A 14102-nucleotide genomic window follows, 5' to 3' on the forward strand; every position below is an offset into this window, starting at 1 on the left:
GTGGTGGTTCTTGGACCTGGAATATAAAACCCTAACTCCTCTGTGAGAAGGAAACACATGGATTTACTGAGAGAAAACTCTGAATCAGAGGATTTATTAAAGAGCCACTGCCTCAGTTCAAGGAATGGTCAGTCGGACAATGGAAAAGGAGAGATGGAAGGAGGAGGAGAAGAGTGAAAATACAGGGCTGAGTGAGGGGGTGAACAAGCTGAGTGCCAACTGGAAATGGAGGATTCTGGCAAAGTCCAACCTCTCTGGTGTTTCTAAGGAAACAACGGTGCAACTAAGCTCACAGAGCAGAGACAGAACTTACTGGAAGCTCGTCACTGCATTGACGGGACAGAACTGTTATCAGTGGAGCACAAAACCCAGGTTAGTGTTAAATTTAACTTTGACAATTTACACTATTGCACAGTTATTACTTCAACAGCTAATTTAAGGTCTGGTTTAAAATCTGCACATTAACGATTTTCTGGTGATACTAATTTGAATTGTTTATGACTTATGTATTCTTGCCTGTGCCGAGTTATGCATTAGCCAAACCTGCTCACTAGCTTACTTGTTAGGTCAAACTTTAAGCATAGGTTCACACGTAAACAAATAGTCTGGTGAACACTGAAGCAGGTTTTGCTTGGTGTGATCATTCTTCTTGTTCATGCTGGCCATGAGGACATCCTGTCTTAATTCTCTCCCAAAGTTGTGGATGACAAAATCCACTGTTCACTTTCTGTACAAAATAGATTCCAAAGTTTATAAGGTACGAGTCATCAGCATTCAACACTTAGACTTATCAAATGGATATCTTACAAATGTACTGTCTCGAGCTCTAGAATTATCTGCCTGAGGAGTTGAGGCTAACCAAATCATTATTTTGTTTTAAATCACTTCTGTAAACTGATGTTCATAGGTTAGCCCATTAATAACATGTTTCATATGCTGCACATTGTAAGTATTTAGCTTATGTCTGGGTCAGTCATTTCTTTTTTTTTTTATTTAATTTTTTTGGTGCATTTTGCCTTTAATTATAGGACAGTGGAGAGTAACAGGAAACGGGACAGAGAGTAGGGGAATAACATGCAATAAACAGTCCGGCTGGCCGGGAGTCGAACCGGAGTCGCTCCAGGGTCAGTATCTAATATTGCACATATATATACATAATATATATATTAATATCTGACAAAAGAAAAGTGCTACAAATATAAACACAATTTGGAAGATATCTACTTTTGTCTCACTGAGACCTCACATTCTCTTCAGATAAACTTTGGAATATACTTTTGCACAGAATGAGGATTGTGGATTTTGTTTCCCATCATATACATTGAGAGCTAGTTAGGAGGGGCCAGTATGAACATAGTGAACAATTACAACAAGCAAAACATATGAAACCTATCCATGAAGGTTTTGGGATGGGAGGATTTGTGAACCACGGTAGGAGGTGCAGGAGGGGAAAGGACGATTACACGTAGGAGGCGGGGTAACCTGAGAGATACCTGTGCTCGACAACTTGCTACCAAGCTGTTGACATTTTGAATAATACATGACTTTATTTTGAGTGACTCCATCTTATCTGCATTTATCTCTGTCTATGTCTGTGTATTTAAAAAATAAACTAACGGCTCAGAGAAGTGTAGAGAAAATGTAGTTTTACTTTTTCTTCCTGTGCTGAATATGTCAGAAACCATCAGCTCTTGTGCCAAAGGTAAAACTCACCGAGTGGGCACAGGCTAACCAATGGAGGATCACATGGCCTGTACCGGTACCGGAAGCAGTTCAGTCACCATGGCAACAGACTCTGTAGGAGCTGATCCAGACCTACGGATCCTGTGTAACAAGAGTGAAGGTCCTGGAGCAGAAAGCAGGTTCAACCATCCAGTCTGACAGCTACCTGAGGAACAGGTGAGAGGCTGGCGGAGAGGGAGATCCTGTGACACACACTCTCTCTCTCTCACACACACACACACACACACACACCTGCTACCATATACTCACTTTTGGCCAAGGTGATATCACATATCACATGCACCTGACTGCATCGCACACTTGCATGCTAACACACTGCTGCTAACATCTACCTGGGAACTACTGTAGGAGATTTTACATCTTTTCTCTCATTAGGGGATAAAACTGATTCAAATGTGTAGATTTAGGACAAATTAGCAGAGGGAGCAGTTCAACCTTCTGGATTAAAGTTAATGTGTGAATTTGTGTCAAGTTAACAAGATGATGTAACGTGAGCTTGTCTTTGTTGTGATGTGATGGTAGCATCAGAGAGTTAGAGAGGTCAGAGAGGAGCCTGCTGCTACAGCTCTATCAAGCCTCTGCCTCCCACCTCCCCAGCATGCAACACTCCCAGAGGCTGGACCAAAGACTCCATATGCTCAGGGAGGAGGTCAGGACCATGGTGAGTACTCAGGGTTTTTTTTAAGGCATCAGTAGACATTGATGTACAGTATAGAGCATAAAACAGATCCACAGTATGCTGAAGGACTATTTGAGTTCACACAGAAAATTCTATTACAACTGACACCCAATTCAATTCAAGCAATTCAAGTTTGGGTTTTGGGGGTTTTTGGTTTAAATTAGGATATTAATTACTGCAACTGTGGTATCTCTGTCTTTATTATGTTGTCAGACTCAGGAGAAGGAGCGAGGAGAGCAGGTATGGAGGGAGCGACTCCAGCGCTGTCAGAGGCAGCTGAAGGCCAAAGAGGAGGAGACGAGTCGCCAGTCCCAGTACTTTGAGAACTTTAAAACCCAACTCCAACACAAGCTCAGCCTGGCCCGGGACAGAGAGCAGAGCCTACAGAACCGGATCTACACTTTAGAAAAGCAGCTGCTTGACATGACTGTGAGTGCAGCCACTGGTGTGGCAACAATCAGAGCTGTCAGAATTACTGCTGGGACCATAACACACTGGGTAGATCAAGAGAGGCTAACCTTTATGAGAGGAGAGGGTGAGGGAGAGGAGGAGAAAAAGGAGGAGAGGAAGAAGCAATGGCAGCCAAGTGTGGGAACTGAAAGAAAAGGAGGACGAGAGGGTGATGAGGGAAAGACAGAGAAAATAGAAGGAGGAACAAACAAGGACACAAAACTGAGCTCAAATGAAGCCAGACTGCAAGGCTTCATCCTGAGTCTGCAGGAGGACCTCAGGGTGCTGCTGGAGAGAGAGGAGGATGGGATGACGGAGCGGAGGAGTCTGATGGAGCAGCTCCAAGAGGCTCAAGAGAACAGCCACTTCCTGGGCGGCAAAGTGGAGGAGATGAAGGCGGAGGTGCACCAACTGAAGCTGTGTGAACGCTCCCTGCTGGAGGAGGTTGAAGAGCTGAGAGAAGAGAACCACAGACTCCAGCAGATCCTCAGGGAAGCTGCAAACCAAACACCCACTCGGTCGTCTACCTGCCCGAGTCCTAGGACAAGCTCACCCAGCTGCAGCCCTGCTGTTTGTCCTGGACCCTCCAACACTCGGTCATATACCACCACCATGGGACACTCCTCAGTGGGGAGCTTGGGAGAGGTGTGTGACACATGATTATTATTGTTAAAACTCGTATTTAGTTATAGGGTGTCATTGAGATCAAGAGCTCTTTTGAGAGACCTGAGTACAGCTGAAGAAATGAGCCACACAACAAAACACAGCCCATCATACACAAGCACATATAAACTGCATCAGGAATGCTTGCAGACATCTCCCAAAATATCCAGTGAAAAGTGATGAGACTTTCCATTTTTAATGTTCTTATTAGTATTTATATTGTGCAAGGTGCTGAAGTTCAATATTTACTGTGTGGGTTATCAACGATTAGTCCTGAGTCCTTATCTGATGAACTGTAGTGTCAAATTAGAGAACTGATCCAGAGGCAGCTGCAGAAGGAAACATTTATAAACAAAAGTGATAGTAGGTGGTTCTCTTCTTGTTCCTAGTTAGGAGCAGCCTACTGCTTCATATAGCACACAGTGAGGAGGAGGATATTTGTTCCCTGTAAAGTTGATTTAAGGTAGAGCAGCATGAGAGTACGGGATATGTCACAAGCATTGTTCAATGGTTTTCCTTTGTGCAAGAGAAAAACATGCTTAGTAGAACTAGTGAAACTACCACAGTATCTAACCAAATTCACAAATACTTATAATATTACCTAATTCTAATTGTAGTACAATTGTATGGATGCCAAGAATAGAAAAACGTAAAATAGAATTATGTGTTTTGACAGTAAAATACTCACAATAAGGAGCATTTGTTGAGCATCTGCATGAGTCAAGATGATTATTAGCACAATACACATGTTTGAAAACTGGAAAATTCCTGCATTCCTATTTTAAAAGGCAGTTTTTCCCAGTAGACAAGCCAAATATATTTGGTAAAAATAACTAAAGGATCAGTAAGTGTTTGATTTGGTGTTACTGGCTCAGTGTTGTAAATCCCTCTTTGTTATTTCATAAGACGCTATTACAGCATAAAAAGGTTGAATGTTCCCAGAGAGTGAAAGCTCTGTTGCGTGTGTTACAGAACTGCCGCTCCCCTTGTAAATGCTTGTACAAGTGAATGTAAATGTCAAGTGTTTTATTTTTCCCATGTTAAACTGTAATCTCTGCACAGGTCCAGCCACCCTTGAATGGGGGAATAGACCAGTCAGATTCATCTGCAGTCCCATGTCTTCACCACCAGGGTGCAGCAGAGAGCTCACAAAACAACACAGAGGGTCACTCGTCATCCGCCAAATCAGACCCTGTGCACCTCTTTCCTCCCCGGGGCTCCAAACAAAACCTCAGCCTCCAGTCGCTCCCCTTCACCACAGAGACGATGGATGAGTTTAAACTGGAGACCTCGTGCTCCAGAGGGCTATTAAACATGGAGCAAAGCCCCAGTGAAGAATCTGATGCCCTGAGGGAAGCATATAGGAGTTTAGGGTTAGGGCAAGATTTTGAGGCTCTTCGAGAACAACGAGACCATCTGGAGGCCGCCCTGCAGCACACACAGCTGGAGGTGGTGGCTCAGGAGAATACTCAACTGAAATTACAACTCAGGAAACAGATGGAGGAACTAGACGGAGCACAGGGGTCTTCAAGGGAAAAGGTATGTCACAGCTCTCCCAATTGTTTTTCAAAGATGAAGATTTGCTCCTCATCCAGTATATCACTAATCAAATTCGACCTCTCTGATGTACAGATTGACACACCATCCACCTGTGACGGAGCTGACCACCTCCAGTCCTCTCCTACACAAGATGACACAATTCTCACCCTCGCCCAGGACGATCTTGTCCACGGCCTGAATCAGGAGAACCGAGCCTTGGCGAACCGGATCCGGGAGCTGCTGGCTCACATTGAGCTCAGGGAGGAGGAGATCAAGATGGAGCAAACACAGCTGAGGGAGCACATATCCAGGTTGGATGAGGACAGAGCCAGGCTGGAGCTGGAGAACCAGGAGCAAGGGTGTTTGATCACAGAGCTCACCAGGAAGACTGAGGATGATCTGAACACCATCATGGAGCTGCGGCAAAAGTTAGAAGAGAGCGGAGAGCAGATCAACCTGGACGCATGTGTGGACAGTTTAGTGGACAGTGTGTTAAAAGGGAATGAAGAACCACACTTAATGTCAAGTCAACAGCCAGATGATTTGTATACAGCTTCAGGACACGGATTTCAACATAACAGTCACCACGATCTGCTGCAGAACAGCCCGCCAAACACTTTGCATGTGAGTTCACTGACTGATCAAGTGGACCGCCTGATCGAGACAGTCCAGAGCCTCCAAACAGAACAAGACGAACTGAGAGGCAACATAAACTCTCTCAGACAGCAGCAAGGAGAAGTAGCTCTGTCAGTCCAAACGCAGACGGAAGAGAAACAGCAGTTAACTCGGACGGTTTGGGGACTGAAGGAGGAGAAAGACCGCATCTCTCAAAGTCTGGCAGGTCTCAAACAAGAGAGAGAGAAGCTTACCAGGACAGTGTGTGGGCTGAAAGATGAGAGAGATCACTTTATGAGGTCCATGGGTGACCTGAAAGAGGAGAAAGAGCAACTAATAAAGTTTTTATCTGGTCTTAAAAGAGAAAAAGAGGAATTGACAGAATCTCTCTTAAGTGGAAAAGAAGAGAAAGATCAAATCATGCAGTCCCTGCAAAGTTTACAGACGGAGAGTGAACAGTTATGCCGGGCAGTGCTCACTTTGAAACAGGAAAGAGAGGAACTAACCTTTTCCTTTAAAAGAGACCGGGAGCAATCATCTCACACTTTACAAGATGACTGTGGCAAGTTGATGAAGTCAGTTGGCAGTCTGAGAGAAGAAAAAGAGAGAATTGAAAATTCAATCACTTGTTTGAAACAGGAAGAAAAGCAGATAATATTTGTAATCCAGGGCTTAAGAGAGGAAAGAAGCAGTCTCCAGTCTGCTCTCCCCAGCCAATCACAAACAGAGGAGAGGACTCAGGGGCAGCATCTGTTGAATCCAAACAGAGCTGGTACGACAGAGAAGACAGAGACTCTGGTCGGGACAGAGGGTTTTGCTGCACAAAGATGTCAGACTAATAACTACACAGGAAACTCTGCCCAGGTATAGCATGGTGTGATGTGTTATGTTATACATCAGTGTCTGTTGTGTCTCTTTACATATCCTTTCAGCATTTTGGCTCATCGTGCATCATGATGTCTGATTTCTTTGATGGAAAGCAGGAGCAAAGTGATCTGATGAGGGAGATTGAAGCTTTGGGAGAACAACTAAAGAAGTCACGAGAGGAACTGGACAAGAGCCACGAAGAAGTGAGTTTGCACAACTTTCCGTTTCTTCCCCTACATTTGTTGTGATAGAAAAAATAAGTTTTACTTTGGTCTTTCCAGTGAAGACTCGCAGTCACAATACATGAAATGTTTAAATGTTAATGCTATATTTTTATCTGTATAATTGTTAATCAGAATTGAAAGAGTGAAACGACTGAACCTCAAATTTTGAATGTGACAGATTAACTAGTTCAGACATGACCACAGGGATAATTAGTGTATTCAGTTTGTAAGAATGTGCTTCATTTGCTATCCATCAGAAACGTTCTTGTTTATGTTTGTGTGCATGTCCAGACAAAGAGGTTGTACGGTGAATTGTGTCAGTCAGGAGCCAGGAGGGAGGAGGCAGAGAGGAAGTCAGCCGACGCAGCTGACGAGGTGATGAGACTGACAGATCAGGTGGAAGAAACCAGGAGGGAAAACGAGAGCCTCTGCACTCAGGTATTTAACAAGATATACATAAAATTATGTACATTAATTGCAGTATGTAACCTCTTTGTGTCAATATCATTTGGTCTGCTTGTTAAGTTTTAGTTTAGTTGCTTGTTTTGTTTATTTTTGCCCTAATTTGAACACCTTGATGTTTTTTATATTGTTACTCAGTAGTGTCACCTCCAGGTGCAAAGACATGGTTTACCTGTTTGCCCTCTGCCATAGGTGAAGGAGCTGCAGAGCAAACTGACGGGCCTGGTCCGGGAGAAGACTGACGCTCTGTCACTGAAGACACAGACAGAGAAGCAGTACAGCATCCTCACAGCTCAGCTCAAAGCTAAGGTAAGGATGACACTATGTCTTTTTCTATTGGGTCTGTATATACCATAGAAATGAATTAACTTTAAATGCCTGTATATGGCACTGTAATTCATTTGATCTATTTGATTGAATCTGAACAAAGACAAGTTTGTGAGAACTTGTGTGGTAGTAGTTTCATCATCAGGCTCAACCTAACAAGTTTTAACCCTTGTAAGTGTTGATGTTTATGCATCTACTGTAGTACAGACGGATCAGACGACTCACTTTTTTCATTTCTCATGATTAAGTACATTTATAATCCTGAACATCATTGTTGGATCAGTGCAAATACATAAAGATGAGAAGCAGCAACATCGTGAGACAGGTTTCAGCACACATCCGTCCCTCAGTGTCTGTGTGTGTGTGTGTGTGTGTGTGTGTGTGTGTGTGTGTGTGTGTTGTGTGTGTGTGTGTAAAACCCCACAGACGGTGGCTCTTGAGGAGCTGAACTCTGAATATATGGCTCTAAAACGAGGACAGGACAGAAAGGATGATCTGAGCACAGCTCTAATGTCACTCCGAACACGCTACAACGACATCAGAGCAAAGGTGGTAACCAATCAGCTATTTTGTTCTCCATGATATGGTTACAGACAAAGCAGTCATATGTTAGGAGCTGACATGTTTTTATCTTTATCTATATAATCATTTTCATTGTATTCTGTTTGTAGTACGATGCACTCCTGAAAAAGAGGAGCCAGACAGATCTGGATTCAGCTCCTTTAAAGGTGAGGACAGAGAGTTTTTTCTGTCCTGTACACGTTGACATGTAATAGTACGGACATCTTATTTTTTCACTATGACTGTCAGGTTACTATTGTCATGTGTCAGTGGTCTTAGCAGCTGATTTTGACTGACAAGCGTCTCATCCAATGACAGGCCAAGCTGTCGTGCCTGGTGGTGAAGTGTCAGGAGAGGAACAACCTCTTAGTTCAGATGGTGAAAGCCATGCACAGACAAGGGTGCGTAGACTCCACACTCACCCAGCAGGTCGAGCAGCTGCTCAGTGATGCTGCTCTGCAGGACTACACAGCGGCATTCACACCAGGAGGCATCATAAAGACTGGGGACCACAGTGCCAGGATTACACCGAAGTTCATTTCAAAGTTTCAAGACTTCACCAGTGGATCCAAACCTGATCAGGCCTGCGCTGCCGCACCCACACCTGCAAACGAGCAACACCAAAATGGGTTCACAGCTGCATCTGGAGTAAAATGCAGAGACAGACACATTTCTATATCCACTACTGAGCCTTCAACAAATCCTCAAGACTGCAGGAGTGAAGTCTCACCTGCGGCAACAGGAACACTAAAGAAAAACGCCAACTCACCTGTCCCAACTGCCCCAGTGCAGGAAAATGCCAGTGTAGCAGCGACACCTGCACTTCCAGCTCTGAAAGAGAACTTAATCACCACAGCTCAGGTGAGATCATGCAAACTAATTTAAGATAAGATAAAATAACACTTCATTTGGGGATTTTTGTATTCAAATTTGTGTTTGTTTTAAAAGTTTTTTTTCAAAATGCTTATGCTGAAATGTTGTTGATATAACTTTTTTAGCAGCAATAGACCATTACTGCATTAGTGTTGTGAAATATTACATACATTATATATATATATATATATATATATATATATAATATGTGTGTGTGTGTGTGTGTATATATATATATATATATATATATATATAAAATATGTATATATGTATATATGTGTGTATATATATATATATATATATATATATATATATATAATATGTATATGTATATATATGTATATATATATATATATATATATATATATATATATAATATGTATATGTATATATATATATATATATATATATATATATATATATATATAATATGTATATGTATATATATATATATATATATATATATATAATATGTAATTCCCATAAATAAACAAGATGGGCAGCAGTTCCTGGCCTCTATGGTATCTATATTTTGTGCTGCTAAGCCATATAAATACACCTCATAGCTTTATAGAACAAAAACATGTTCACTTATGGTTTGTTCTTTTATGTTTTCACAATGACAGATTGTAGAACAAGTTCAAAACATCTTTACTATTTTCAGTACAGTAACCAAAGTAACAAAAGGTCCTGTTTGCAACTGGGTTCATGAGAAATACAGCACTTATTTAAATACTAGCTTTCAGTAATACACCAATGGGGAGTAGATAGAAACTCCGCTGGTCTGAGACACTGTCATTTATTTACAGCAATCATAACAAGATATCACACTTTATTTGACATTAATATGCCAGTGTTGCCAAACAGAAACACCTTTAATAGTCTGTGCCATAAAAATATTAAATTAAAGGGGAAACACACTATGATAGCCTTTTCTCAATCCCACCACAGCTGTCTCCCTCTGCCAGTGGACCAATCCAAGCAATCAATGATCCAGAGAAATTTGGATTTCATCATCCAGATATGAAAGGAAAGTCCTCCCCAGATCTGGCCAGTTCAGCTGGATCCTCACTGAGTCCTACTCCTCCCTCCTCCAGCAAACACGCTGGTCCCAGCAGGAGGCTGAGTAGCCCTGAGAAGATCATCAACTTGCATGAGCAACTGCAGAAGACTCTGATGAGCAGCTTTCAGGTACATTTAAGTTTTTTTTTTTTACATTTATTCCTAATTTTTTCTTGAAATGGCTAATGACACTCTCAACTTTTGCCAGATTTGTAGATGTGTCCATGCAGAAGCACAAACTGTAGGAAAATGCTGTGTTAGTATACAGTATGTCGAATAAATGCTTTTCTCTTTCATCACAAGGCTCCAGTGAGCAGAGGGAGAGGACATGAGCCCAGGAAAAGTCTCTCATTTTCAGCTCCTGCAGACCTGAACCTGGTTTCTCAGACAAACAAGCAGAGCCTCAGTTGCAATAAACCACATTCCAACTCTGACCCAATCACCACTCCCATAGTAACAAAACCTGCTGCCACTAATAAGTCAACAACACTTTTTAATGCAGTTGCCTCTAGATCTGCTCATGTTACATTTAACCCCAACATCTTTACTGACCATCATTTAAAGGCAGACATAACAAAAACTACACAGTCTGCTCTTCCTAGCTCATTTAACTGCCCTTTTGCTGCTATGACACCTAATGAAACCAAATCCACCTCTAACAGCAGCACTGATACGACAATATCCACAAAACTGACAAAGAAAGTCACTGCTATCCCCAACATATCTGATGCAATACATGCAGCTTCAACTCCTTTAACTCTGAGGACCACGACCTTTGACTCTAATGTCTTCGTATGCTCTGACACTAATTCAAAGACCACTGCCTCAGATATGACTGCCCCTGGCAAATCAACTGCCCCCAACCTTAATGTTCTTAATGGTGCTGCCCCTCCATATGATGGACTTGTATTCACTGCATCCGGGACTCAATCTGCTCATTGCTCTCCTGAGAGATCCAGCAAGCCTGCCAGAAAGACCGCGGCTGCTCTAGATATGACAAAGACAACAAGACCCAGACCAGGTAAAAAACACAACTGCTTAAAGTCCTGGTAGAAGAAATTCTTGTTTTCATAAAGGTGGGAATGCTTTTATTTATTTGACCAAAAAAAATTTGCACACTGTGTTCAGCACACTTTCTACACTTGTGTCTAATATTATAATTTACCACTATAGGATATTCTTTTTTTGGTTGTGTATTGTTGCATTGTTATTGTACCCAGCCTAGATATGGGCCATTCTCAGTTATTATCTCTTGCATTGGAGAAAATATTGTATCACATTCTGGCAGATTGATGTTAATTGCCCGTAGAACACAGTGCAGTAAATGAATATGAACTTTTATGGAATTGCTTGAATTCATTTGCGAGTTCTGCATCTGTATGCACTGTGTCCTGTCATGTTTGTTTATGTTTGTGTTAGACTTTAGGAATCAAAAGGCGCATCACAAAAGTAACATTCCATATAACAGAGAAAAGAAGTAGAAATGTCAGAAGTGCTTATTTAGGCCACATTGTATACCTTGCATGTACAGCATTAACAACCAGGTAAAGTTTCCTAATTGTGCTTGACCTTTCTTTGTTCTTTATCCTCCCCAGAAGCTCCAGCAGAGGTGCGCTCTGTTGAGGTCATCAAAACAGTAGGGCAGAGCAGCCTCATGATTGGCTGGGAGAGGCCACCGCTCGACGAGCTGGGCTGCAGTAATGGCACGTTTGTGTACGGATACAGGGTAGGCGGAACAGACTGGCAGGTACACTGACAAATGGGCTTTGATTTGAAAGGTTTGTGTAAAAGATTTTTTTTCTTTCATTTTACTGACCTCCCAGGTGTTCATAGATGGGGACTTCCACAAATCTGTCATGAGCTCAGCGTGCACCAAGGTATCAGTCTCTCCCTTCAAACTGTTCATCACTGCATCCTGTTATCACCACAAACACAAACCAGAGGAAACTCCTGTGCTGAATGTTGTGTTTCTCTTTCTACAGTGTATTGTGGAGAGCGTCGACCTGAGTCTCCCGGTCCATATCAGTGTCCAAACCCTGGGATCTAATGGCTTGAGTTCAAACAGTGTCCACACGATGTACAGGACCTCAGTCAGGACAGACCAACACTGACTGACTACACACTCTCTCTCACACTGTGGTTTGGATCAAAAAGTAAGGCCGATAACATTGGTCACATCTGTATGTCCCAGTTTGACTTTGTCAAATTTTTAGACATGTTTTACATTTGATCTTTTTGTCAGTGTCTCTGTAGAGTTATGAAAACTTCACAGTGAGAACCTTCCTCACCAGGCCGAGGTGTGAATGGTAAGTTATGGGTTAGGTAAGCAGCTGCGTGTTTGTAGGACTGTTTAGTTGTCTGATGGAATGTGTCTGTTTTGTCATGTTCGTTTTGTTTTATCTGGGAAACTGTGTTCACTTTGTGATGTAAGATAAATATGATAATTAAGGTAAAATCCGATAAAATCTTATCTGTGATATTTAAAAAAAAACTGCTTAAAATGTATTTTCCATACTTATTTTCCATATTTCCATACTGTCCATACTTCATACTAAGATTTACTGATTCAGTCGTTGAGACTAAATTCCCTCTGTCGTCTGTCATTGTGTGTGTGTGTCTGTGTGTGTGTGTGTGTGCGCGCGCGTGTGCCCTTCGATGCACAGCCATCTATAGCAGCCCTCTGAGGGACCGTCCTAACTTCCACCTCAGCTGAGACACCGTCACACTGCTGGGATACACTCTCTGCGTGAGGCTCAGGTCAACCAATCAGAAAAACTCAGCTCACATGGTCATTACCTATGAGCATGTAGTGACCTGTGACCAGCCACTAAACCTCAAAATGAAGATGAATGAAGATGTCAAACTAAAAACAGCATAAGATTCTTGCCTGTGCGCAGAGAGTTAATCTCCATGTGAACGCATGAGAGGATTGGCTCCACCCTTGTTGGAGGAACTTCCTGTTTCAGAGTCCCACCCACTGGATTCACCTCATGAATGCCAGGTGAAAGCCCAGAGTGGCTGCCAATCAAACAAGTCCTTAAAAACTGCTTAAAGCAAATGTTGATAAAGCCAAGCTCAGTCACACTGTCTAACGCTGCCTGTGACACTGACACCTGCAAACACTGGAGGGACATCTGCATCTCCTGCACACTTGTACACTGTGTTAAACCTGGACAGATCATGTCTCACTTTGCTTCATCGAAGATCCCCACTGCTGCCTCTCTGGACTCTGTGACGTGAACAGCTGGCTGATGGGACATTTACTGTATGAAAAGCGTTTTTTAAAGCAACACTTGCTGTATAATGTGCCGACACAACATTGTACCCGCGGGTCATCTTACTTGATTTTTACACATGAAGCCAAATATGAGAAAAGACGATTCACTCCAAAGACTGATCTGTTTCCTACTCCTCATAGGTCTAAATGATTTCTTTAAACACAGAAGCCAGATGTTATTTTAGTTCTAATATTTGCACACAATCATTAATAAAAAATAAAAAAAAAGAGAATACCACTGATATTTTTTGTAGAGAATATTATAAAAAAAATATGCCAATGGTGTATACAAGATTATACCACGTCTTTTTGTATGAGTGACACTTTGTGTTTCATACCTAATCGATGTCACGTTTGCACGCTCATACTGATTTTTGTTTTATACAAATTTCACAACACACATGTGATGTTCTTTTGCTACTTACTGTATGTACGAGTGTGGAGTGACCATGGTGCAGCAAAATGTATTTTTCTATCAGTAATTGATAATATTGATTTCCCATTGATTGCTTTCAACTGTATAGAGAATAAATGTTTATATGATATTAACTGTCATAAAAGTGTCTGTCTCTCTCTGTCTCTCTGTCTCTGTGTGTGTGTTTGTGTGTATGTGTGTGTAAAATTGATTCAAAGTTGAGATTTAGAAAATCATGTATTTCAAATACAAATCATTCATTTCTCTGTCAAGCGCTGGGGAAGCTAATAAAACACTGGATTCTCAGAAAAATGCATTGTCACAAAGCTGAGAATGGCCTTTTGT

General features: G+C 41.9%; 1 protein-coding gene across 5 annotated transcripts; it reads left to right on the plus strand.

Moving 5' to 3' along the window:
* The first annotated feature begins 49 nt into the window (after window positions 1–49).
* LOC139605665 (trichohyalin-like) lies at window positions 50–13887 on the plus strand. 5 transcript variants are annotated; one of them, XM_071457344.1, is made up of 20 exons: window positions 50–372; window positions 1029–1124; window positions 1703–1899; window positions 2266–2404; window positions 2636–3517; window positions 4598–5074; window positions 5168–6553; window positions 6670–6759; window positions 7072–7218; window positions 7435–7551; window positions 7996–8118; window positions 8241–8297; window positions 8449–8991; window positions 9955–10194; window positions 10369–11086; window positions 11661–11791; window positions 11889–11942; window positions 12048–12218; window positions 12308–12371; window positions 12729–13887. In XM_071457344.1, exons 4-18 carry the CDS (start codon window positions 2342–2344, stop codon window positions 12174–12176), a joined length of 5157 nt encoding a protein of 1718 aa, XP_071313445.1. In that variant the 5' UTR covers window positions 50–372; window positions 1029–1124; window positions 1703–1899; window positions 2266–2341; the 3' UTR covers window positions 12177–12218; window positions 12308–12371; window positions 12729–13887. The 5 variants fall into 5 exon arrangements, with proteins under 5 accessions (XP_071313445.1, XP_071313444.1, XP_071313442.1 ...); XM_071457343.1 differs by lacking the exon at window positions 1029–1124 and having other exon boundaries at window positions 1679–1899; XM_071457341.1 differs by lacking the exon at window positions 1029–1124.
* Window positions 13888–14102: the final 215 nt, after the last annotated feature.

The sequence above is a fragment of the Trachinotus anak genome, unplaced genomic scaffold, assembly GCF_046630095.1.
Source record: "Trachinotus anak isolate AG129_WGS33_773 ecotype Australia unplaced genomic scaffold, CSIRO_AGI_Tana_v1 ptg000021l, whole genome shotgun sequence".
In the NCBI taxonomy this organism is placed as follows: domain Eukaryota; kingdom Metazoa; phylum Chordata; class Actinopteri; order Carangiformes; family Carangidae; genus Trachinotus; species Trachinotus anak.